This window comes from Ursus americanus, chromosome 12 (genome assembly GCF_024610735.1).
Source record: "Ursus americanus isolate L20-20 chromosome 12, mUrsAme1.1.p, whole genome shotgun sequence".
Taxonomy (NCBI): domain Eukaryota; kingdom Metazoa; phylum Chordata; class Mammalia; order Carnivora; family Ursidae; genus Ursus; species Ursus americanus.
This window is the reverse complement of record NC_142138.1, coordinates 3254390-3279706: the sequence shown is the minus strand read 5'-3', so window position 1 is coordinate 3279706 and position 25317 is coordinate 3254390. Positions and strand designations below refer to the sequence as shown.

Genomic DNA, 25317 nt, shown 5'->3' with positions numbered 1-25317 from the left:
AAATGGGTCACAAGGAACCCGAGAAATATCCAATACTAGGTTTCCTGGTTGATGCAGCTGTAAGTCACCGGGAGCATGGATCCTACCTATCTTAGTCACTGTGGTATCCCTGGTGTCTTGAATTGTTTGGCACATAGTAGGCATTCAACAAATATGTGTTCAATTAATGAATTGTATCAGAGCACCAATTTTACTTAATGATAAGCATATTTAAACATTGTCTTGGTAAATTAAACCCAGAATGTAAAATCCACAAAAATTTAAGGTAATATAAGACTCCCAAATATGTTATATTTCCTACACACCATTACAATGCTGGGGGCCAGAAGTTCATTTTCTTTTATCATTTGTGTACTTTCCCAGAAGAGTTTGAGAAGCAGTGCATAGTGTCTTTGTGCAAGGTCTTTCCTAGCCACTTTCAAGGCTACGTATTTCAACCTCTAACTCACAGATGAGAAACTGAAGGTTTGGTGATTGCTCAAGGTCACACAGTTAAAAAGCAGGGGAATCAGGATCCAGATCCAGGCCCGTTTGTCTCCAAAACTCATCTGTGACTCAAAAGGTGCAAAGTATGACAATGAAAAGGACATTGCAGCTCTGTGACAGCTAATGTCTGTGCTTCCTAACGAGTCACCACCACTTAGCCCAGAGCTCCCATGTCTAAGAGGTGCTTTTTCTTAACCCTTAGAGAATCCAGAGGACGATTTGTCACCAGGGTTATTAGCATTTTTCCCTGGATATCGACAGCTTGTCTTTCCTCCCTCCAACCAGTGACTGATTTCTTCAAATGCTCGCCAAATACAGCCCAAGTCACCATGGTAAACGTATTGACAGAATCATATTAACAGCTACTGAGCATTTACAGGGTTGTAAGTTATGCAGGGGGAAGAAAAGATAAGAAGAAACACAGGAAAATAAAACAAGTTCAATCAGCAGTGATAATTATTTATTTAGAAGCTGTTGGTTGGAACAGTTTTTTAAATATATTTTAATTGCTAATTATGGTTTCTTCAAAAGAGTGGTCTCAGTCAGAGTTGCTCCTCCTCAAAGCTAATCATTAATATTTCAGCTGCTCAGCTCAGAAACAGTGCTCGATGCAGCTGACCCACCCACAGCTGTGTCTATGCAGTCGACTTTAGCTTCAGGGGTTTGCTTGGTAACAGAAATTCGACTGCGATGGTTGGTTTGCCACACCAAACCTCAAGTCGGCTGGTCCATTTACCAAAAGGCAGCAGACATTTAAGTCCTTAGTTCTGAAAAGATTGAGGCTGGTTCAATAAGCAAAATTCTGCTCTAAGCCACCAAGACAGCTGACAATTTTTCAAAGGAATGACCTATCTTTTCTAAGTTAATTTACACCTTTTATTGGGGAACATAAGTGCTGCCTTAGGCAAGAGAGAGAATACAGAAGAGTTTGTTTTCAGTTTCTAATTCCCTGGGTACTCCTGTGTGAACCTTATAACAAATAAGGTCAGCCCCTAGGCCCAGGGAGGTAGTGCAGGGAAACGGGCATGAGGGCACTCTGGGGTCCCTGCGTGTGAGTGTGTTTGGGCACAGCCTCGTCTCGTCCCCCGTGTTTCCAACTTTGCCTCTTCTTAAGGAGAATCTAATCCTCACGGGAGAATTTAATCTGTTCATTTGCACGCATCTCATCAGCACCCTGCTTTGTTGAGGACTGTTTGATGTCCCAAGGAAAAGACTTCGAAGTCTTTTAAAGCCTTTTTGATGTGAACCAGAAAATCACGTTTTGTCAAGAGTGCACTCAACTTGAACCTCAAAAGGTTCAGGACTCAGAAACCACACGGTTCAAGTGGGATTTAAACTGGGCAAAATCACTTCCTTGTCTTCCCCTGCAAGTCCTTCCCCTGGCCTTTGTGCTAACAGTTTCTGTGCACTGTTGGGCCTTTTTTTCTCTTTCTTTTTATTCTCTCTCTTTCACTCACACACACACATATCTTGGCAAGAAAATCCTAAGAAAAAGAAAACTATATCACCCCCAGAGAAGTAGCTATCTCCCCATGAAGGATAAAAGCGGTCTCCATCTCCACCCTGTCTTCACAGATTCGGAATGATCATTGCTGCAGCCCCAGAGGCCTGGGCCACGTTAGGTGAGGGTCAAATGATACACAGAGCCAAGCAGCTATGATTGCATCCTTAATCGAGGTCTTTAACCAGGTACAAGACTACAGAGTCCTGTGCCCCAGGCAGCTTTTGCAGAGAAAACTGGAAACTTGCTTCAGAGAGTAGCTATTTTGTGTGTGAAGGAAGCACTACCTTAGGCCTTCACAGTTCAGCTTGGAAATGAAGGGACAGGAGATTTGACTCCTCCCAAAATCAGGGGAAAGAACTGAGCTGACAGAGAATACGCTAACCCTTACCTGTCTCTTTCCAAATGTCTCTTCTTCTATTTTCAACTCTTAGGACTCTCAAACAGTTACTCCAAGGCCAGCAAAAGTTTAGATTCAGGAGACAGAATCTCATTTGTTAAAAGGTCCAAAGTGTTCCTGATATCCTAAGGAACATGAGATGCCCCATTCCCTGTGCCTGTACCCACACCAAAGCTTCACTGACCACTAACCCATGTCCCGCTAACCATAATGGTCACCATTGATTGAGTGGCTACTGTGTATCAGACACCATGCTATAAATACAGTATCTCAACAAAACAAAAAGGTGAGTCAGCTCATTCCCATTTTGCAGACAAGGAAACTGAGGCTCAAAGAGTTTAAATTATCGGCCTTAAAGCAGCACATCTAATAAGTGCCTGAGCTGCAACTAAAGCCCAATCTGTTGAACTCCAAAGTCAGTGGTCTTGGCTTACCACCGTGTTGTTCAGCACCTGCTCTGTTGTAGTTTTGGGTTTGTTTTGTTTTTTAGAGCATTTAGTGTTCTAAAAATTTGTTTATTTAGTATTTACTGAGAACCTACTATGGGAATCGTGGATATTTCAAAAAGTATAAGGCACTATTCCTTCCCCCCTCTCATTTGTGACTACTGCAACGGCCTTTTTACAATGATCTTCTTTTACTAACACCCTATTTGAATTCATTATTTACACAACAGCCACAGTCATCTTTTAAATGATAAATCACAACATGGTATTTCTCCACTTAAAACACTGGCCTCCTGTTGCATAGAGAATAAAATCCAAACTCTCTATGATCTAAAAGATTTATGGAGATCTGGCTGCTCTTTCTTTCATCTATGCTGCATTTCCCCAAGTTCACTCCATCCCAGACCTCAGACTCTCTGTCCCCCAAAGGTACCTGGACCCAAACCCTTATGTGGTCATCACTTGCTCACTGCTCATATTTCAATTCAAACATCACCTCCAGGGGCATGCATACCAGGCATATTGGACACAGAGGATCATTTTTTTATGACAAATAAATAATTATGCCATAATGAATCATAACAATTATTTTCTTGGTCAATTCTTCAGTTTTAACATAAGTGATTAACAATTTCAAAGTAATGTCTTATTTTTAAAGATATTCTAATTTAGTAAACTATTTACTAGATGAACTAAAATTTGCATATACCAAACGAAAATGTCACACCCCACTTCATAGTTTGTTTCACTGTTCCAAAGTTAAAACATAAATAAGAACTCCAAGAGCTCAAAAAGAATTGGCAGACTGAAATAACTCAATTTTTGTTTCTTTATCTTTACAATTAACGTGGTCTCATTGTTTATTTTGAATTTACCATTCACATGCAGAAGTGTGCAGCATCCCAGGAGCTGGAGCCCTAAGTGAGTTCAACTGCTTCTGAAGTGTTAGGCACTTGCTCTCAAAGCACACTGAGCCTGCAGGTGTCATGGGTCCACAGTCTAACTAAAAGGTCTCCCAATTCTTCCTCATAGAATGCAATGTTTATTAAATAATAAAACTTGAAACATGCTAATTTAAAAGTTACGTATATATTAGTAAAACTCAAGAGTAACCACAGCAATATTTTAGAACTTAGACAATGAAGGATATTTTCAGGGAGAAGTATTTCATAACTGAGGTTGTTTAAAATTGCCAGCACACGATGACATTAAAAAGCAGACCAACTTCTGGTTAACTGTTGTTTTACAATTCCTTTACAGACTAACATGGCACTTCACTCCCTCACCAGTGCACACGACACTCTATCACAATAAAAAAGTTCTAAGTGCTGTGATACAGGGAAACACAGGTATTGTGAGAACAGAAACAGGGGAAAAGGAGGAGAAGAACGATGGAAGTATAGTGTCCCAGAAGCCAAGGGAGTGGGAATTCTCAGAAGGATGAAGTCAGCGGTTAGTTGTATCCGATACTATAAAGGATCCCTTCTCTGAACTGGGTGCCAGGGCCAACTGGGAGTAAGGCCCAGAGATCTCCCTTTACTACATGGAAAGGTAAAACCAAGCCTGCCTTCCTCTGGCTGGCATGTAAGTTAGTTCAAAGGGAGAATTCTTATCTTTGGTCTTGACCATTTCTTAGTATCAGAGTTAGAAAGATAGAAGAGCACACATCATATTAAGCCAATAGCAGGTCTGCCTTCTCTAGACCCTCATCCTGCAAAGAACTCAGCCAATGGCCGCCACTAGCCCTGACCAGCACATGAGAAGAGAAGGGAGCCCACTGAGAGGACAGCTTAGGGATAGAGTCTTCTGGCCTGCTCCTAGTTGGCCATAGTGCCAAATCTCATATAAATGACCGCAAACAGAACTGCTTAAGTGGAATATAACTTAGTCCTCACATCTATTCTCTGTTTACCCCATCTCGCTCGCTTGAAGAAAGTAGCAAGCATTTGACCACCTTTAAGTCTCTTTTCATTTTTAAACTCCCTTCCCTAGGTAGCTCCTGCACCAGTCTGTACTCTTTGGGTGGTGAAGCAGAAATAACCATCAGTTAATTAAACCTTTTTATAAACTAATTCAGAAAAGAAAATTAATTTTGTAAACAACAATAACAACAAAATCAGACACTTTCACAGCAATTGTGACTATCCATCCCATTCCACTCAGCATTTGGAAGAATTGGAACCAATCAGTAATGAGTTCTAGAACTACAGAAATCATCCAGCTTTATCAAATTATCTCTCTAAGAGTCAATCTTTAAATGCTAGGTCATGGGCCTTTCCCATAATATAGTCCTTCAAATTGTCTTTTTTTTTTTTTTTTTAAGTGGAGCCCAACGCAGGGCTTAAACTCATGACCCTGAGATCAAAACCTGAGTTGAGATCAAGAGTTGGACCTTTAACTGACTGAGCCATCCAGGTGCGCCCAAATTATCTTTCTAAAATAAACTTTTTAGAAGTTTTTAAATTTACAGAAAAATTGCAAAGATAGTATAGACAGTTCCCATATTCCTCACACCCAGTTTCCCCTATTATTAACATCTTATTTTTAGTATGGTACATTTGTTATAACTAATGAGCCAAAGTTGATACACTATTACTAACTCAAGTTCATACTTTATTCAGATTTCTTTAGTTTTTACCTAATGTCCTTTTTCTATTCCAGCACCTCCAAACTATGTTTTAAATCATAAACTAGATTTTTAAATTATAAAAATAGTACATACACATGTTACCTATTCAAATACTGCAGTAGAGCATAAAATAAAAAGTATTACGTCTACTTTCCTTCCCAGTCATACCCCCCAAATAAAACTACTGTTAACAACCTCCTTTGTTCCCTTCCAAAAGTTTCATATGCATATAAAGATATATGTGAACGTATCTTCTTTTCTATACAAAGGGGTCATATACTTCTCTGTACCTTGTTTTACATATAAGCATGTACGGCCCTAACTTATTTTTTAAAACCACTACCTAGTGTTCTATTATATAGATGTATCATAATTTACCAATTCCCTATCAATATACATTTAGGTTGCTTCCGGTTTTTCAAATTACAAACAATATTATAAAGTACATATATCTTTATGTACTTGCCCAAATATATGTAGGATAAATTCCTATAATTGAACTGCATCAAAGGACATTTGCATTTATTTTTGTTTAAAGATTTTATTTATTTATTTGAGAGAGAGCAAGAGAAAGAGAGCACAAGCGGGGTGAGGGGCAGAGGGAGAAGCAGACTCTCCACTGGGCAGGGAGCTCGATGCGGCACTCGATCTCAGGACCCTGGGATCATGACCTGAGCCAAAGGCAGACGCCCAACCCACTGAGCCACCCAGGCACCCAGGATATTTGCATTTAAAATGTTCATAGATATTGCCAAATTGTCCTCCAAAGAGACTATAGCACTTTACACTCCCACCAACTATGTACAAGGCCCTGTGTCCCTGTACCTTCATGAACAATGGGTATGTTATGAAACAAATTGTTCATAATTCCCTGAAATGTTTCAATGTTCCATCATCTTCTCACATCCACCTTCAAGTATTCTTTCCTTCTTTTTAGCTTTCTGGTCACTTTTGGTTTTCTTCCTACCCTCTCTGAGAAGATTGTCCTGTACTTTTTAAACAATCTTTATTACTGAAGTCTCTAGTTGACATACAGTATTATATTAGTTTCAGACGTACAGCATAGTGATTTGACAGTTCTCTACATGACACAAGGTTCAACATGATAAATGCAGTCATCACCTGTCACCATAGCCTTACTACAATATTATTGACTATATTCCCTATGCTTCACTTTTCACCTCCCTGACTTATTTATTTTCTAACTAGAAGGCTGTACCTCTTAACCCTCCCTTCACCTGTCTCACAATACATTTACTACACTTACACCCTTGATTTCCTTTCCTCACTTCTCCAGCAGACTTGTTTTTCCTGCTCACAAATTTCCCTTCTAGTTTTCCTGTAGCTCAACATGATCCGGCAAAAAACACTCATTCCCTGCCCTGCTCTCCCAACCTGCTGGCCCTTCTGAACCGAGGGAGAATATTAATAGGGAAACCTGAAGATCTTTAATCTGGGCCAAAATATCAGAAGGAATAAATTCATCTTGGTGTAACTCCAAAGAAAAAGAACACTGAGAAGAATTCTGCATTGTTTCCTTTGTTAGAATTGAATCTGTTATTTTTTCTTCTACATTCCACACCTGATTTCCTCTCTTTGAATCAATAGTTCGTAATTTTTATTCCTTGTTCCTTTTTTTTTTTTTTTGTAGCAAGAATTGGAGAGGAGGCAAAAGGGTGGAAGAAAAAAAGGAAAAATCCCAAAGTGGCTGATTGAAGAAGAGCAACAAATGGCCAGGAAGGGTAGGGGTAAGGAGGCAAAGCACAGCTTAAAAAAAAAAAAAAAAAAAAAAAAAAGCCAACTTCTTAAGTCCTCAAAGAAAAGTTCTTTCCTTTGGCTCTATCACCACGCCCTTCATTCCTGAGCTCTAAAAACAGGATCCTAGTGCAGGAATGGGTTTGAGGATGGGGAACAGTGGAAGAGGGAATGAAAAGATCCTATTCCTCAAACTGCAATCCCCCCCTCCTCATCCCCAACTTCTTACCAGCAAAGCTCTATCCACCACCAAGAATCAGCTTAATAGAATAAACCACTTAGGGCTGAGGCTCAGAGAAAGTCAAAGACCCTACAATCTCTTTGCCTATTAAGCTTCTTAGAAGTTAGAATGCTGCTAAAGAAAGTGATATTATGGCCAAGCTACTTAGAAAGAACACAAGGATGCTAAGTTGGGAAGAGGGAGGCCAGTTTGGGGGTTTATGAGCATCTATCATTAATGAAAGATGATGGGGCAGGGGGCGGATACTGGAGTGGGAGCAAAAGAAGCCAGCATGAGAACAGGTGTTTTTGTAGGTCTTCAAGTTGAGACTGAGGAGATGGGTATTTACAGAATGTACAAATGGGATGAGAATCTGGATAGAGAAGAAGTAATTGTTTTTTTTTAGGATAAAGGGGAAAACACAGCGTCATATAAACTCCATGAAAGTAAAACAAAGCAAACAAGCAAAATAAAGCAACCTGCAGGAGTTCCTTCCTAGGTTGAATTTCCCAATGATTTCAGGCACTCTGCCACTTCCTTATCGTCCCCCCAGTATAGCTGGCAGAGTCCACAAGCTTGATCTCTGAAAAGCTGGCAAGGAAGAGGCCAAAAACAAGACTAACCAAACCCTTCCCAAATAAAGTCCTGGTGGCTCCCTGCCCTTCCCCAGGTAGGAGTTTAGCATGGAATTCTGGTTATTTCTACCCTATGCCAGTTAGGGTAGTTAAAAGGGGGGGATCATCAGGTGAGTTGTAGTCTCCTTGCTCCAGCCCCCATTTAACTGGAGCCAAGAAGGCAAGACAACATTATAGGTACCAGCTCCTTCATGTCAATTGGGATTTTTTTCAGCTATAGAAAGAACTGTCACAAACTGCACAAACTCGTAAGAGATCAGGGCTCACCAGGCACTGCCCCTATAATGTAATCAAGAATAGAAGCTGGGGCTAAATAGAATTTAAATAAAAATTTGGGGGGGGAAAAAAAAAGAAAGAAAGGTGGGGGAAGAGCCTGGTTCAAAAGAGTTCAAAACTGTGCCAGAGCCTTGTGACAGTGACTATTAAATCTAACATGTATGGAAGGCCTACTTTGTGCCAGGAACTATTCTTAGGACTCTAGCTGCATCTTAGATTAACTCCTTTAATCCTCCTAACAACCCTAGGAGACTGGTATTAGTGCTAGTCCCACTATACCCTGAGGAAACTGAGGCACAGAAAGACGAGATGCCTCTATCCGGTCTCAGAGCTAGCTCTCCTTGAGCTGCTCTATCTGGGAAGTGCAGAGTACCCCACAGGCAGGCTGTACCCCACAACAGCATGAGGACTTAGCAGATGCTTAACCATCTGCCCCCTCTCCCATCAAGGGGTATATTTGACAAACTGGTTTTTGTTTTGTTTTGTTTGAGATCAAAACTAGTAAGTTCCAGGCAACACATTAGGGACTGAAAACAGAGATGAGTAAGACAGAGTTCCTACCTCAAGGAACTCACAGGGCAGGTAGGGCGACAGAGATTCGTGAGTAGGCCAAAAGAGACCGTGCCTAAGGGCTGTCTCACTGCAAAGGATTCCTACAATTTCTTTCAGTGCGGACACAGCCTGGCATACAGACACGAGGTGCCGGGAAGCGTCTGGCATACCAGGAACAGATACAAGCCTTATTCTTATTTCCTCACTGATGCTACCCATAGACTTCCCTCTCATGGGGGTTTCCTCCTTTCCATTGGCTCTGCAGCCAGACTGCCTGCATCTGAATCTCATCTTTGCTATCCCTTGCTTTTGTGACAGTGGGTATAGTGCTTAAATGCTCTGGGCTTCGGTTTCCTCATCTGTAAAATGGACATGATAACAATATCGATCTCAAAGGGATTTTATGAGGACTAAACACACCATTACTTGTAAAGCACTCAGAACACTGTTTGACTCATGGAAAGCACTCGAAAGGTGTTAGCTCTTCTTATTAGGAGTAGTGCTATGTGCCTGTCTTTGCCCGCAGTCATTTCTCTTGCAATAAAAAGACTGAATTTAAATGCGTCTGGTATGGTTAGTTTAAGGAGGATAGGAATTCTCTGGGACTAAATAGGAGGAGAACAGTTCCCCTGGGAAGTTGGAGGAATAACCCTGGAACTTGTTAATTAAGATCTTGTTAATGAATCTGCTTGTTAATGGTCTATTAAATAATCACACAATGAAGTTTACCGCACAAGTAAAGCCTTTTTCAAATGCTTGCTCTTTCCAATCCTCCTGGCTCAGCTCTGACTTCTAAAGATCTCGCCTGCGGGGCAAGTCCTTCCAAATCCTTCCAAATCTGATGTCCCTCTTCATCTTGTCATACTCGCCTGTAGAGCAGGGCTATTCTTGCAGCCTAGGCAAGGTCTGGAGGGCAGAAAGCCCTCTTCACCTCAGTTCTGCCTATCATTCCTTAGGCCAAGGCATTCTGCGTCTAAGTCAAAATATTTCCCTCCCCAAAGGAGGAATAGAGTCACGGGCCCTGGGAACTGAAAAAGAAAGGCGCTCTGAATTTTGCCGAGAAGAAAGGCAGAGGGTGAATTCGTTTCAGTGGGAATCTGGCAAAATAATATTTCGGCTCAGATGTCACAGATCCGTACAGAAAGTGGCCTGCCAGCCTACATCCACAGAGTCTGCAAAACTTTTGTCCCAAACCTCCTAGAAAAATAATGCTTCGGCCGGTGGGTGGCGGGGAACGCAGCCTCTCTTCTGGAGTCCGGCTGTGAGGATGGAACTGCAGGTAGGAGGGCTCCCTCTAGGTTGAACACTCAGGTATTTCATACTTTACTCCCCCAAGACCACGCTGCTCCTTAGACAGATGCTCTCAGAAGGGGATGAATACATGATGAGGGGCAGGTACACGTGTTATCTGTGGTCTGTGTGCTTGTGTGCCACTTATACAGTACCTTTTGGGTGACAAAACACATCTGTGTTATCTTTCCTGATTCAACAACCCTGCAAAGTAGGGCAAGGATTGTCTGCCACCTTTCATCTTATAGATGAGGCGCTGGGGCTCAGAGAGACAGGGACGGACCCAGAGGAACACAGCTCGTAAATGAGAAGCTGGAGCTTCTGGCTCTGTGCTCTTGGCCTGTTGCTGAGCTGTTTCCCAAGCCTCTATTTCTAGTCATCACTTCCCACTTGTAACTGTGCCAGGGGGTGCCCAGCCCTGCGGTGGATCCTGTGTGGTCCTTCAGACTATGTCAGAGCGGGTAGAGCCAGCTGGCAACACTCAGCATAGCTCGGTCGAGGAAACAGTGACCCGGCGTTCACTTATTCTCACAACAAATATTTATTGAGCCAGGTGCTGCAGGAGGAGAAACACTGGGTAGAGTCACACAAGGAGACAGACAGGGGCCCGTGGAGGAGGGACAATTAGGCAAATAATTACAATACAATGCGATGAGTATTTTAAAAGGGGAGAGTATGTCGGGAAAAGGACACCACCCCCAAGTCCATGAGCAAAACTGATGAGCGTACCCACTAGTGTACAGGTGCCTGAACCACCTGACCTCGGACCAAGCCCCTACTCACGGTTCATTTAACCTTCTATCCTCTGGCAGCTGTCCCCAGAAGGGTTAAAGCTTGAAGCAGAGAGCCAATCTGCAGGTACTGGTGACTAATTCAGCCTCTGAGAGATTCCTCTAACCCTCCAACCCTCCACTAACCCTTATTTCTTTACAAATGAGCATTTTAGCATAAGAAGAAAGCTTAAGGGCTGGGGGAGAGGAGAGACGAGGCTGGCAAAACCCCTCTCTAGCCCCAACTCGGCAGTATAACAGCAGTGAGCAGCCAAGCTGGCCAGAGCCCAAGAAGCACCAAGGCGCGCACTGGCTCCCTCACATCTGGCTAAGCACCGTGAGCCCCTCCACTGGGCCACCTTATAACTACAATATTGCACCAGGAAAGGGGCGGTCTGAGCATGTACAATCAGCTGGTCAGCAATAAGGGAGGAAAAGGGAAACAACCCGAGGAGCAGCAAAGGCCAAGGGGGCAACTAGAGGCAGTTGGACAGATCCTACCCATAACAGGAGACTGGAAGAAAGATATTGTCTTAAGCGGAGCCTGCATCTTCACCCTTACCGGTCCAGGCTTCTGGGTGGAATCCCAGCCTCTTCCTCTCTACTTGCCCACACTGACTCCCCTTCCTCCAAAGCATACTCCTTGGTGAAATCTTCCCTCTGAGACTCTTACCCTTGGTGAGTGAAACACACACTTGAAGAAGTCTAAGAATCACCTGGTTGCTAAACACACAGATTTCCAGGTCACGTGCCCTGTGATTCTGATTAGGAGGTCTGGAGTGGGGCTGCGAGTCTGCATTTTAGGTAATATTCCCGAGCCCACCCCCAAACCACCCCCTCCTCCACCACCACCACAAGTGGGAGGGAAGCTGTTGGTCCTTAGATTGCATTTTAAGAAACTCAGCCTTGGGAATGACTCCTCCTGAGATCCCAGAGCCCCTGTTGTCTATTATTTTATATTATCATTTCTTTTTTCATATATACATCCTAACCACTCACCTTAACCATAGGCACTCAAGAAGAGGAAGTATCATCTACTTTTTTGACTCCTCTGCAAACAGCCCTGAGCACTGCACTCTACAGGAAATGCTGTGGATGTTGAGTGATGACCACGATAAGAGGCCAGGGGAAGGAAAACCACAACAGGGATGGCAGAGTACCGAGGCCCTGGCTGGAGGGAACTGTTTTTAGTATGCCTACGTGTGCCAGGCTGCAACAACGGTTTGCCTTGCCCTCTTTTTTTCCTTCTTCAATAGTCTTGGCACTACACGCCTAACCTCCCTCATGAAAGTCACGCCTGAGCAAAGCACCTCCCATAGGAAACTTTGCCAAGAAATCCTGCCAAGAATCCTGGGTGCTGTGTGGCTTAGTTTAATGGTCAGGGAGTACTTTAGATCTTGAGACCTATCAGACCTCTGTGCAAGCAAAGTATAGAGCTGATCATGAACTTGATAAAAAGACCAGGGCCCTTGATCTATCCCCCTAAACATCGTCATATTCCATATTCAACAAATATTTCCTGAGTACTTTGTACCAAGCATGGTTCTGCGTGCTCGGGGGTCTTAAGATATCATATGTCATTAGAAAGTATTTTACAGTGGCTTATCTTTAGAAAGTTACTTTTATTTTTTGTTTTGTTTTTGTTTTTGTTTTGCACAGCGAAGGAAATGAACAAAACGGCAAACTACTGAATGGGAGAAGAAACATGCAAGTGATATATCTGATAAGGGGTTAATATCCAAAATATATAAAGAATTTATACAACTCAATACAAAAACCAGAAATAATCCAATTAAAAATGGGCAGAGGACCTGAATAGACATTTTTTCCAAAGAGGACATCCAGATGGCCAACAGACACATAAGATGCTCAACAACACTCATCATCAGGGAAATGCAAATCAAAACCACAGTGAGATACTACCTTACACCAGTCAAATGGCTAGAATCAAAACCACACAAAAAAACAAGTATTGGTGAGGATGTGGAAGAAAAGCGCACTGTTGGTGGGAATACGAATTGGTGCAGCCACTGTGGAAAACAGTATGGAGTGTTCTCAAAAAATTAAAAGTAGAATTACCATATGATCCAGGAATTCCACTAGTGGGTGTGTACCCAAAGAAAATGAAAACACTAATTCAAAAAGATATATGCACCCCTATGTTTATTGCAGCATTATTTACAATAGCCAAGATACGGAAGCAACTCTAGTGTACACCCGTAGATGAATGGACAAAGAAGATGTGGTTATACATATACAATGGAATATAACTCAGCCATAAAAAAGAATGAGACCTTGTCATTTGCAACAACATGGAGGGACCTAGAGGGTATAATGTTAAGTCAGTGAGAGAAAGAAAATACCCTACAATTTCACTCATATATGGAGTTTAAGAAACAAAACAAACAAAGGAAAAAAGAGACCAAAAAACAGACTCTTAAATACAGAGAATAAACTGGTGGTTACCAGAGGGGAGGTGAGTGGGGGGATGGGTGAAATAGGTGAAGGGGATTAGGAGGACACTAATCTTGATGAGCACTGAGGAACGTGCAGAACTGTTGGATCATTATATTGTATGCCTGAAACCAATGTTTCTACTACTGTATGTTAATTATACTTCAACAAAACAAACAGACAAAACAAAAGAAATTTACTGTAAAAGCAAGACCCTATATGACGTTGGGCTTCAGAAGCATATAAGCACCAAACCAATGTTCTCAAGCACACCTGGCTATAGGAGGAAGTACTGTAGAGATCCTGTAAGTACTGTAGAGGTCATGTCTTAGGTCCTGGCAGACAGAAATTCTATTTTTACTTTATCATGAGCAATCCTTGGCAGCTCTGGAGTTCTTTCTTCCACTCTCAGATGCTATACTTTGTCCAGAAAAGCAAACTGCCACACCTAGCCCCTTTGAATAAAGTAATTCCTTCTTGATTTCCAGGTATCGGCTTAAAGGTCACTAGCTCCAGAAAGTTATCCACACTCACAGACAAGATTAGGTGCTCCAGCTTCTAATCCCATGGCATTTTATATTTCGCCTAGTGTAGTACTTTTCACAACATCCCGAAATTGCTTGCTAAACTTTAAGCTCTAGCAAGGCAGGGACTATATATAATCTGCCTTGCTCATCATTGTATCCCCAGCACTTAGCAGAGTGCCTGGAACAATGCAGGTACTTAGTAAATACTGATTGAATAATTAAACGAGTTAATGAGTGCAGCATACTAGCAAGATGGAAACTGAATCATGCCTCATGTACTCTGCCAGTTTTATCCATAATACACCAATAAACACCTCAGATAGCAGCAGTGTTCCTTCGGCAGGGCCAGTACTGTATGGAGGCAGAACCGAGGCTCACGGGATCACCCCAAACAGACTCCAGGAGGCACTTCCCATGACCAGAGATGGATATAATGCTCCAAAGTCACTATAATGTCACCAAGAGCTTGCGAGTTAAATCAGCCCTAAGCCACAATGCCAGCCCTGTCACAGAGTTGATGGTAGGATCTCTCTTTCAAGTCATTCAACTTCTCCTAGATCCAGCTTTCTCATCAAGAGGGTATTAGGCCCTTCAGCAGCAGGTACCCTCTTTAAATAAAGAACAAATGACAGTAAGAAGCTACTCACACCATGATGGGAAGCTGGAAGAAGAGGGCAGTGTTGGCAATGAGGCATCTCTGTAGTTAGGAAAGGGTTAAGCCCAAATGTCTGTCTGGGATCTCTTACCAGTAAATCAGCCTTGACTGCTGCTCAGGCTGAATGAAGCCCCACCAGGTTGGCCTGTCAGGAAGGAAGCCCATGCGTCCAGACTTTTGTTGTTCTAAGGATTTTTTTTTTTTTTTTTTAATTTTACTGCTCAGGAAGGAAGCCAAAGCCTAGGCCCTAACTGCAGTCCTGCTGATCCCTTACCCTAGCACAGGCTACTGCCTTCACCTCTCCATCCACCTCCTGGGTCCAACTCTTCTGTTTTCTGGAATTCCTTCCTTCCAATGATTTTGGCATTTGGGCCTAAATCTTAGACCTTCCCCCCTTCTTTAACAACTCAAAATTAAGAATGGTGAGCATTTCCCTTCCTACCTCCTGTACAACTTCGTGTCTCTATGTGGAAAGGGCTGGGGATAGGGAGAGAGAAGTGGGTGCTCTTTACCACCAACAGTGACCTGAACCCCTTCTCGGCAACAGAGCCATGAAGGAACTGCTAAGGATTGAGGTGTCGGCCTCAACTGGCCACCAATGGCTATTTCTGCTACATACATATGTGAACAGGAGACTTTTCAAATCCGAGCCACTATATTTAAATAATAGACTTAAATCCAAGGTCCTCAGGCAGAAGGTCAGTTTTGCCCACTCCCATCCCCCTACTCCCCACCTCTCCCACTGACGTGCAGAATCATTCTCTGATATTCCCAAGCCCCATGGGGCTTTCCTTCTGCAAAAAAGAAAACACTGAGTTTATTTGTGCACTCAGGGTAATGGACAGCCTTCTTTTACTCCTAGAAAAATGCACACAGACACCATGGAAGAGGCCTATCCCCGCCCAACCCTGCCCTCCCCTTCCCCTGCTAATCCCTCCCCAGCAGCTCCCCCAGCTCAGTCCTGCTGCTGTATTTCTCTCCTGACCTACAAGGCCCCTTCAAGCCCCGTCCTAAGCCTCCCCCAAGCAGAGACAATCCATCATGCTGTGGGACTGTGACATACACAGATGGGGGGAGGTTCACAGATTTCTCTCACACAGGCAAGAGGGTAAAAGTGCCTGTGTAACTTAAAATCTAGGGACATATTAGAAACTCTAGGACTTTGAATTCTAATGCTAGTCAAATACCATTCCAGAAAACCTGATTACATATAGCTCAAATCTCTACCACAAACAAATTCTAATGGTCCATTTATTTCAAGTGATATCTGATAAATACAAAGTTCCAGAATAAGAAAATATGATGAGATCTGGATTCTCTGACCTGGGCCACTGCCTAGATACTTAACTAACCCTGGTCAAGTCCCTTCCTGACTCAGACTTGGTTTCTTTAACTTGAATATTGCCTTGCTTCTAAATAAAATGAAGGGAGAAAGAGGTCAGAGGGCCACCAGGGCTAATCCTGGCGGATGGGTAATAATGAAGGGAGGTGAAGCAGCTGGCTATCCACAGAAAAGGGCTCTGAGACTCTCTCTCCCTTTTTCCACGTTGTCATAAGGCATGAGTGTGTGAAAGGATCCTACATACATACTAGTTGTTAATGACCCTGTGTTTGGTTACATCAGTGCTTCTAACAATGAAGATTATACCACCAGATTATCCTCGAAAAAAGTCATTATGTATTGAACACTTGGTATGTGTGAGGAACTATTCTAAGCATTATCTGTGTACTTAATTTCATTCAGTCCTTCACAACAGCCCTTTAAGGTTGTATAATTCCCATTTTACAGGTGAGAATACCGAGGCCCAGAGAGGTCAAGTAATTTGCCTAGGGTCACAGAGTAAGTAAGCTGAAGGGACAGGATCTTACTCCAGAGGCTGAACTTACAACTACTACATTATATTGTTTTCCCACCTTTGATCGGAAACATCTTCAAGTTGAGGCTCAAAGGGGCAAACGCAACATTTGTTCCTCTCACAGGTATTTACTCTGCTAGGCCACTCTGACTAGGTATAAATCACACCCCAAAAAGCAAGGCCAAATGAGAACACTATAGGATTAGCTGGCACCTAAATGGGAATCATATACCTGAAAATAAAGCAAAGGTCTCTCCAGGGCTGGCCCTTGCCCCCTCCCTACAGCTTTCTCGCTGTCTGCTGCTCTAAGACGGATGCAAAGCCATAAGTCTCAGCCTGCAAATGAATTTCAGTGGAAAAAGACAACCCTCATCTGGTGAGTCACACTCAGGCTTACTGGGCTTGATTTCTCATGAGACTGTACCAAAAGGTTCCTTCTTCACACATACAGCTCTCGACTTTCCTAAAGCTCCATGCCTGCTGAACAGAATGTACTGGAGGCAGCACCATGTCTTCCCCCAAAAAACACAGCTTTCATTTCCTCTAGGTCATCTTCAATCAGAACACATTCCACAGAGAAAATTGACGGTCAAATGTCTGAATTGCCAGATGGTTATATGTGTCTACAAAACCCCCACATCACTTGTCTGTTTCCAGCTTCACCAGGACCTGGGTAGGAACTTTTTTTTTTTTTAAATACACATCAAAAGCAGATCAGCATTTGTGGCCTCCAATATAGGGGATGTAATGCTGTGAGAAGACATTTGGGAAGGGGATAGCCTCTGATCTTAGGTTTCTAGAGTGTTAGGTGAGAAAAGCAAATTTTAAGTTATTTTTTAAGGCTTGAAAATTCTTTTGGTACCCCCAAATAATCAACATAGTAAGTCTATATTTGAGAAAAACAATTTCACATATCTCTTGAAAAACTCGCTACCTACTTTTGTCATTCTTAAACCTCAAGGCATAAATAAATTCTTTTCTTTCCTCCAACCTCTACACCTTTGGGATAGCAGAGTCTAATAGATATTATTATCCAGTGCAATGCTGAGGAGTGGCAAACTGATGAAAACTTGGGAGGAAAAATTAGATTATAATCAAAACCATTAATTTATTCAATACTCAACTAACATTTACCCGAACCCTTTGATGTGATTGGCACCATCCCCCCCCTCAAATTTTTTTAGCACTAAAACTAAACTGTGGTTAAGATTATAGAAAAACCTAATCCAGTTGGTAAAAATGGAAGGGAATGAATTCCTCCTGTTCACTTAGCATCTACCACAGCCTATCATTTCTCCAGGCCTACCCCCATAGTCCCAAATCAGGATCTTTTCCTGGAAAAGGCGTAAGAGAGAGACTAAGTAGGTGAAAGTTCTTTTGCAGAATATTCTCCTTGCCCAAGAAGAGAGGTATTTACAAATTCCCACTCACAGCACACACTTGCAGGTTCTGTTCAGCCACAAACACCACAACTTAAATGGTATTTTTTAAAACGTGAAGGCATTTTAGCTGCTATACAGCAATAAGTTATCTTCAAGTCTGCAGTTCATCTGTCTTTAGGGGGAAAATGGCACTGGGAAATGCTGTTAAACTGCTGGAAGAGAATATTCAAATCCAAAGATTACTGTAATTTTGGTGTTACAATTGTGTGGATTTTACACTTAAAATGTATCATCACGCCAAATCCCAAGTATTTATAAAGAGTACATTCCAACATGTACGCTGATATTTATTGACCAGATGGATGTGGTTAATAAGACTTAAAAATATGAAAAACCATTATGAAAATATAACTCTATTAAATGTATTGTCACTCCAAACGCCGAGTATTTACAAAGAATACATTTCAATGTGTGCTAATATTTATTAACCAGATGGATGTAGTTAACAAGGGTTAAAAATAAGAAAAACTAATATAAAAATATAATTCTATTTTTTCAGTTTCCTCTTCTGCCTAATGAGGAAAGGGGATGGGGAGGGAGAGCAACTTTTGTTATTAGGATACAATGTGTGTTTTTTGTTTTCAAACAAAAAAGGGCCACCAAATAATCAACCTGGGGCCGCTGACCGGAAGGCAGCCCCGGAAAACTTCCCGTGGGAAGAGTTCCAGAAATTGCCCGGACTTTAACAAGCCCCGCTGTGCTGGCTGAGAGCCTCAGACCGTCAGAGGCGACCGAGACTCGCCTCGCCCGAATACCAGCCATCCTGCGGATTCACGAACCCCAGGACTTGGGAAACATTCCCCGGAACGTTTCACAAATTTGAAAAGCAAGACGGGAAAAACATTTCGAATCTACAGGAGAAACCTCAAAGTCCTCGGGTGCCGAGGGAAATGCTAGCTCCAGACGCGCGTGGACACAAGTCCGTCCTCCCCGACGCGCCCCCGCGCCCTCCCCCACTCCCGCCCCTCACCCCCCGCCCCCTCCCCGCGCGCTGGCTGTCCCACGCCCGCGCGGGCTCCCCTAGCCTCCTCACACCGCCACCCGCCCACCTGCACCTCCCGCCCTTTCCCCATCGCCCCGATCCCCGCGTGGGCGTGCCCCCCTCCCCGGTCACACTCGCTCCCTGTCCCCTCACCCCGTCCCCACACTCCCTCTGCGGCTCAGACGACAGGACAGGAAACCGACCGAGGGCTCGGTCCTAGTGCGACCTGGGGGCGCGGGACGTGGAGGGCGGGGCGGGGGTGGGGGAGCGGGCCGGCCCGCTGGTCTTCGCCGCAGGTGGCGGCGGCGGCGGCGGCAGCGGTGCGGGGCTCGCCCGGCCCTGGGGCAGCACCCGGAGTTCTCCCGCAGCCTCCGAGTCCGGCCGAGCGACGGCGAGGTCACCAACATTTCTGAGACCACTTGAAAGCCATATCGGTGGCGGAGGCTGGGGGGTCCTTTCCAAGTGAGTCAACGGTGCCCGCTCTGCGGTCCTTCCTCCCCCTGGCCGGGCCTCGCGCCTCTCCGCGCCCCCTCCCCCAAACGATCAATTACCAGCCACCCTTCTGCCGGGAGCGGCGAGGGGCTGGCGGGCGGCCGCAAGGAAACGGCAGCCCGGATCACTTCTGCATGACAATTGATGGGAGGGAGGGCGCGAGGCGAAGAGGGAGGACGGCTGCGGTGTCCGTTTTCTCACCATGGCGATTAGGCATTCCGGCCGCGCGAGGAGGCAGCCGCCGACCAGAGCGGCGCGGCGTGGAGCGAGGACAGGGGAAGAGAGCGGGAGCGGGAGCGGGAGCGAGCCCAGCCGCCGGGCTGGCGGGCGGGCGGCGGGCGAGCGGCGCGCTGAGCCAAGCCAAGCCAGGCCAGATGGCTTTGCAGCCATCAGGGACTGCTCCCGTCCAGCCCGGCCCCACTTTAGCTGTGCAAACATTTCTTTATCCCAACAAGACAATTAAACCCAGCAGCATGAAAAGGAGTCTCCATGACTGTGCTGGGAGTGAACAACCAGAAACAACCCCACATCACAGGAGTTCTTGCCCTCCACCCCCAGAGGGAGGAGAAAAGGGGCTCTGGGAGAAATCGGGGAGCAGCTGAGCGACAATTGGGCTAGGTCTGGGCAGTGAGTGCGGAGGGAACCATCTGACCCATCTCCTCTGGTGATCTGCTGGCCCTTTCACAGTGGTCATCTGCTCCAGCTACAATAATCCAGAAGTTGAGGCTGGTGACCTGACAACTGTCCCAAACATTCCCTGCTAAGAGCAGTTCTCCTAAAAGCCCAGGTTAGGGTCCCTGGCCACTCCAGTCCCAGAGCCCTTGGGAAGTATCCCTCTTAACACCACCTCCATGATGTAGCTCGGACTCCTCATTCCAGGCTGCCCTTGGGCCTATGTGGGCTCAGCTGATCTGATTGTTAGGACACAGGGTCTTCGATGATACATGCCTTCATAAAGACACATTCTCCAAGTACAAAATACCATCTCCTACTCAGGGCTTTTGGGAACCAAGAATGACTTTTCAAACACAACAAAGATGACAGCAAAGCAGAATATCCAGGAACTGCTGTGAGCCACCGGGTTTCCTGCCTACCAGTGAATCTGCCTGACACAGGCAAGGGCCAAGGAAACAGGGTCACTGTAGGGTCAATGCCCAGTGCCTGTCCCTGAGGTGAATCAGAAGGCAGGGCCAGTCATTGCTCCAACTGGGACAGTTCTGGTTCCTCTCAGCCCTCTGATGAGCATGCATACTAGCCAACTCCTGTTTGGGCTGACTGAGTGGAATGACTGGCAGGCTGGCCCAGAAAAAACCAAAAAACCAAAAAACCAAAACCAAAAACCTGTGTCACCCAAGCAGGAATCTGGGCACAGGAGTGGCCAACAGAGAACAAGGAAATGCACGTGATAAGAGCCAGGGCGCTATGGGGGTAATAAATGTATAGATTCTAGTACAAGGCAGCAGACAATACTTATCTTCCCTTTTGTTGTAAAGTTTCCTTAATGAGGAAATGTTTATTTTAAAAGCCCTGGGAAACATATCTGTAGACACGTCATATGTAAGACACACGTGGAGTATTCGTAATTGGTCCATAAATTTTAGCATCATTTCCCTGGACAAGAAGCCTTGGAGACTGGTTCAGGGAGTGACAATAAACAGGAGTTACCTCAGTTGCCTTCCTGGGGAATTACGCACCCTCCATGAACGGCTTCTCACAAAACACTTCTCCCTTTCTCCAGGGCAAATAAGTCAGTCCTGTTGAGTAAAGCCTCTTTTTTCCATAGAACCCCACACCTACCTCACGAATCACCTGTGATGCCAGGTGGATGAACAGGCAAGCAAACTGGAAATCATCTACTAGGAGAGACAGTCCTTTACCCAAATAGCTACATTTTGGTCTACAAAAAAGCATATTTAATCACAAAAGAAATCCTGCCTATCAGCACCCAGATTTAAGGAAAGAACACGTGTGCATTACACCACGTCTGCAGGCCCCTCTTTCAAATGCTCTCACATGTGGACATATCTGCATATGGATGCAGTGTGTGAGCAGGGGGTGACTGCGACAGTAAAAACTGTCAGTGTTTCCATTGTAAAACTGATTTTTGATTGACCTAAAACTCAGTCATAAAACTTCTACTCTAAGTAAAGGACACACACACACACACCCATACTCAGCCCCCACCCCTGGAAAAAACCCCTAAAGCTAAGTGCCTATTTAGGAGTTTTACTGTTGTATTTAATCAAAACATTTTTTTCCACATTTTGTGAGAAAAATTTATTTATATGAAGAGAACTGAAAAATAAGTCAACCACATCAGAAATTAACTCTAAATTTTAAGAATAAAAAAACTAGAATATACATGGTTAATTTTGGCAATCTGACCAAAAGCCACTGCATCCTATTACTTTGCTCTTTTGAACACTTTCTATCCTCTCTCTTCTCGCCTCCCCATCCCCCTCACTGCCCCATCTGCCCCTTAAGCTCTCCCTTTGGAAGCAGTCTTGTACACTGTCACTCGATTATCTGAGAAATATTACTTATTTCAAAACGGTTCTGTAGGGAGGACCTGAAAGGCATCTAGTGGGAATAATCAGGCCTTCTAACGGCCCTTAAATATGTATTTACATAAAACAGACCATAAATATTCCGACACACGTCGGCATACGACAGGAGCCAAGAAAGCTGCTGCAGACTTTGTCACAGTGCCTCTCCAACCCTACAGAAAAATCTTTCTCCCGCCTTCCAAAAACTCAAAATCAAAAGCACGAACGCTACCCAGTACAACCCTGTGAAGGCTGCTCTGCCACCTAAGGAGAGAAAAGGAGGAAGGAGCCCAGATCCAGAGCTACCACAGGCTGAGAAGCTCCTCTTCACTTTGCACCTTTGTTTTTTGTTAAAGATTAGTCACAAGTGCAACTCCAGATAATAATGTGGGTATGCAAACATCCTACACTCATAGACACGCCTATAGGTTTTATGTCTGTATAAGAGAAAAAAGAGAAGACGAAGTACTCTCTAAAGAAAGAATATTTTAAGCAAATAAAAGGGAAAAGGGTTCCAATTTCTGTAACACTACAATTTGAAATAAGGAAGTTTCCCCACCCTTCTGATCAGAATCTCATTAATTTCAAGGTCAGAATTCCATTTCACTTTGGGAGATAGACTCATTTAATTTTTCTCCACCCAGGCGTATTCCTGTGTGAGGGATCCATGTCCATGGGGGACGGCACCACCACACAACGCAAACCAGGCAAACACAGGAGTTACAGCTTTGACACTCGGAGGGGGAATGGATAGCCACATCTATGAGTTCTGACTTGACTAACAAGCTTCCTCCTGCTCTGGGGGTCTGACACAGGTTTGGGCTAAAGAGAGAAAAATGGAGACCAGCCGGATCTGTTGGGAGAGAAGAAAGGAGTCTTGATCTCCAGATGTTACTTTGTGCAGCATAGTAGGTTTGAGAGGATTTCATCTTCAACTTGTATTTGGAGCAAAAAGGGGCAGAATCCGTCACACCCTCACCCAGGCCGGCTTTAGCCAGAGGTCAGACTACAGCTCGTCTTGATCCCTTGTACACTGACAAATAAAAACTGCACCAAAGTAAAACACAACAGACCAACAGCACGCCAGCCTGTTCAGCAGGGATACTCCAAAAGCAAGATGGTAACGCATATGTCAGCTGGCCAGCAGGGGAGACGGTGGAAGAGGAGCCCAAGCGAAGTGAGAGAACGCACGGGCGCTCGTGCTGGCATACAGCAGCTTCTCCCTGAAGTGGGGAGCTCTCAGGCTTACAGACGCTGACATAAAAGACACACTTGCAACATATTTCAAAACCAAAGAGCGATGGATTTACAAGGCAGGTTGATTTTATGATGACTTTTATTGAAAAGGTACGCTGGGTTTAGGCAGATGCCTTTTAGCGCAGGAAAGTTAACACAGTGCCTAATTCAAGGAGACAGCCTGAGGAAGCAGCGCCGACAGGGGAGAGCTGCAATGTCTCTATTACTCTCTTCGGCATCATAAAGAGAAGAGAAAAAAAAATGGTATTCATGTTGGTGGCTAGAGAGAGGACAGGAGCACAAAAAATAGAGAAGGGGGAAAGCAAACCTCAGATGTAGTTTTGTTAAGAAAATAAAATGAAGCAAATCTTAGAACAAAGGGTTGGGTGGAAAAACAGCCTCAGTTCATAAATTCTCACCAGGCTTGAAGAACACTGCTCTGCCTACCCACAGCCCAAAAGCCTCAGAACACAATTATTTTCTGATTCTGTTAGAGGAGAAGATTGCAGGGTTCAGCACTCCCGGTCTACAAGTTCCAAATAAAGGTTTAGTTCCAACTATTAGCGAGGGTCGCCAAAACTCAACGAGGCACTGGGAGAACACGAGAAAGCTGTTCCATAAGCAGAAATTAATAATAGTTGTGAACATCAAATATGGAGCAGTCACACAGGTCAACCGTGTCTAGGCCTAAAAGTGAGCCCCAGGATAAGCATCCAGCAAACCTGTTAAATCCCAAGAGAAGTCGGCTTTCTAGCCTTGCGATCGCAAGGAAAACACAGCTGTTTGAAATGCTTTATGGTGATTGACGACACCATTGTCCTTCTCTGAAAAATAGCCTGATGTGGACAAGGGCTGAGAGTTGGGAAAATAAAATCACGTGGAGTCCACTGAATGTGATACAATGGAAAAGCAAAAAAATAATGCCAAGATCCGAGAAATATAATGAGGACAGCAAAGAGAGGAGGGATGGACGAGCTTCTTCAGGCCCCCCAAATCTCCCAGGAACCTACGCTTTCTAATAAAATGACATTCACTCCAGTATATATATGGCACCCCTCTTCACTCCGGAGTCCCCAGAGAATAAGCCAATCATGCCCTGGGGAGAGACAGCGTGGAGGCCAAGTTGCCTCTGGCTACCTTCAGAAAAACAGCCCTCCCAGAACTGTCAATGCTCATCGACAAGAGACAAGGAAATGTTAGCACTCCGCAGCCATTGAGTGGATAGTAGTTGGCCCTCCCCATTCCTAGGAGCATGAAAACTGCCACCGACCTGTTGAACGCTACTGTGAGGCATGGCTTGCTGGGGGTAGGGAAGGCTCGCACCAAAGTACTTACATCTGTCATTCCGATCCTCTGGGCTAGAAGAGGCTTCCCGATCCGAAATGAGGCCAGAGACAGCAAAAATCTTCTTCCCAGTATCGTCCACCTTAAGTGAACCAGGGGAGCTAGATGGCAGCTGTGTCCCAAAGTCATATTCCTTGCCATCTGCATCTGAGAAGCGCAAGTGGGGAGACTCTGTGTCATGGCAGTTCTTAAGTCGCTTGGCCGGTGTAAAGGCTGACTGATAACTCTCCCGGTCCTCAGTGGAAGCGAAGGGACGGAAAGCCCCCACTCCACTATGATTCAGCATACTGATTGGGGTGCAATCTAGATTTGGGGGAGCAAACTGAGGGTGGAGGTGCAGTAAAGAAGGGGGAAAATCACGATTGGCAAAAGTGCCTGGCACCCCACCTTGCCGATGGTACATAGAGGCAAAGGTGTAGGAACCGTTGGTGAATGGAATATGCACGTCCTTGTCTACTGAGACAGGTACACCAAAGGGTCGTGGCTGCTGACAAGGGATGGAAGCATCGCGGCTGGCCTCAGCCGTGGACGCCAGGACCATCAGTGCTGGGGATGCCAGCGGGTTGGGGAGGTAGGATGAGTTCTCCATCTTGAAGGCTGCCCGGTGTAAGTCCATCGGAGTCTCTTTCTATGGCTGATGTCACACAAGAAGCAGTCTTCCCTGGGAGGGAGGCCGAGTGGCACCTTGGATCAGGGAAGGGAATATTACTGGGGAATCATCCCCTTCTAAGACCTGTGGAAACAGCAAAGAGAAAAAAAGAGGGGGGAGGAAGGTCAGGGGGAGAAAAAAAAGGGAAACCCCAACTGATCGAAACACCATCCT

The 25317-nt window shown here is 44.6% G+C and overlaps 1 protein-coding gene across 2 annotated transcripts in view; it reads right to left on the bottom strand.

Moving 5' to 3' along the window:
• RNF220 (ring finger protein 220) overlaps window positions 1–25110 on the bottom strand; it is a 213065-nt gene extending 187955 nt beyond the window's left edge. For both annotated transcript variants that reach the window (XM_045799722.2, XM_045799723.2), the window contains exon 1: window positions 24486–25110. In XM_045799722.2, coding sequence (XP_045655678.1) covers window positions 24486–25110 — 625 coding nt within the window. The remainder of the gene's footprint in view (window positions 1–24485) is intronic.
• Between the last annotated feature and the right edge of the window lie 207 nt (window positions 25111–25317).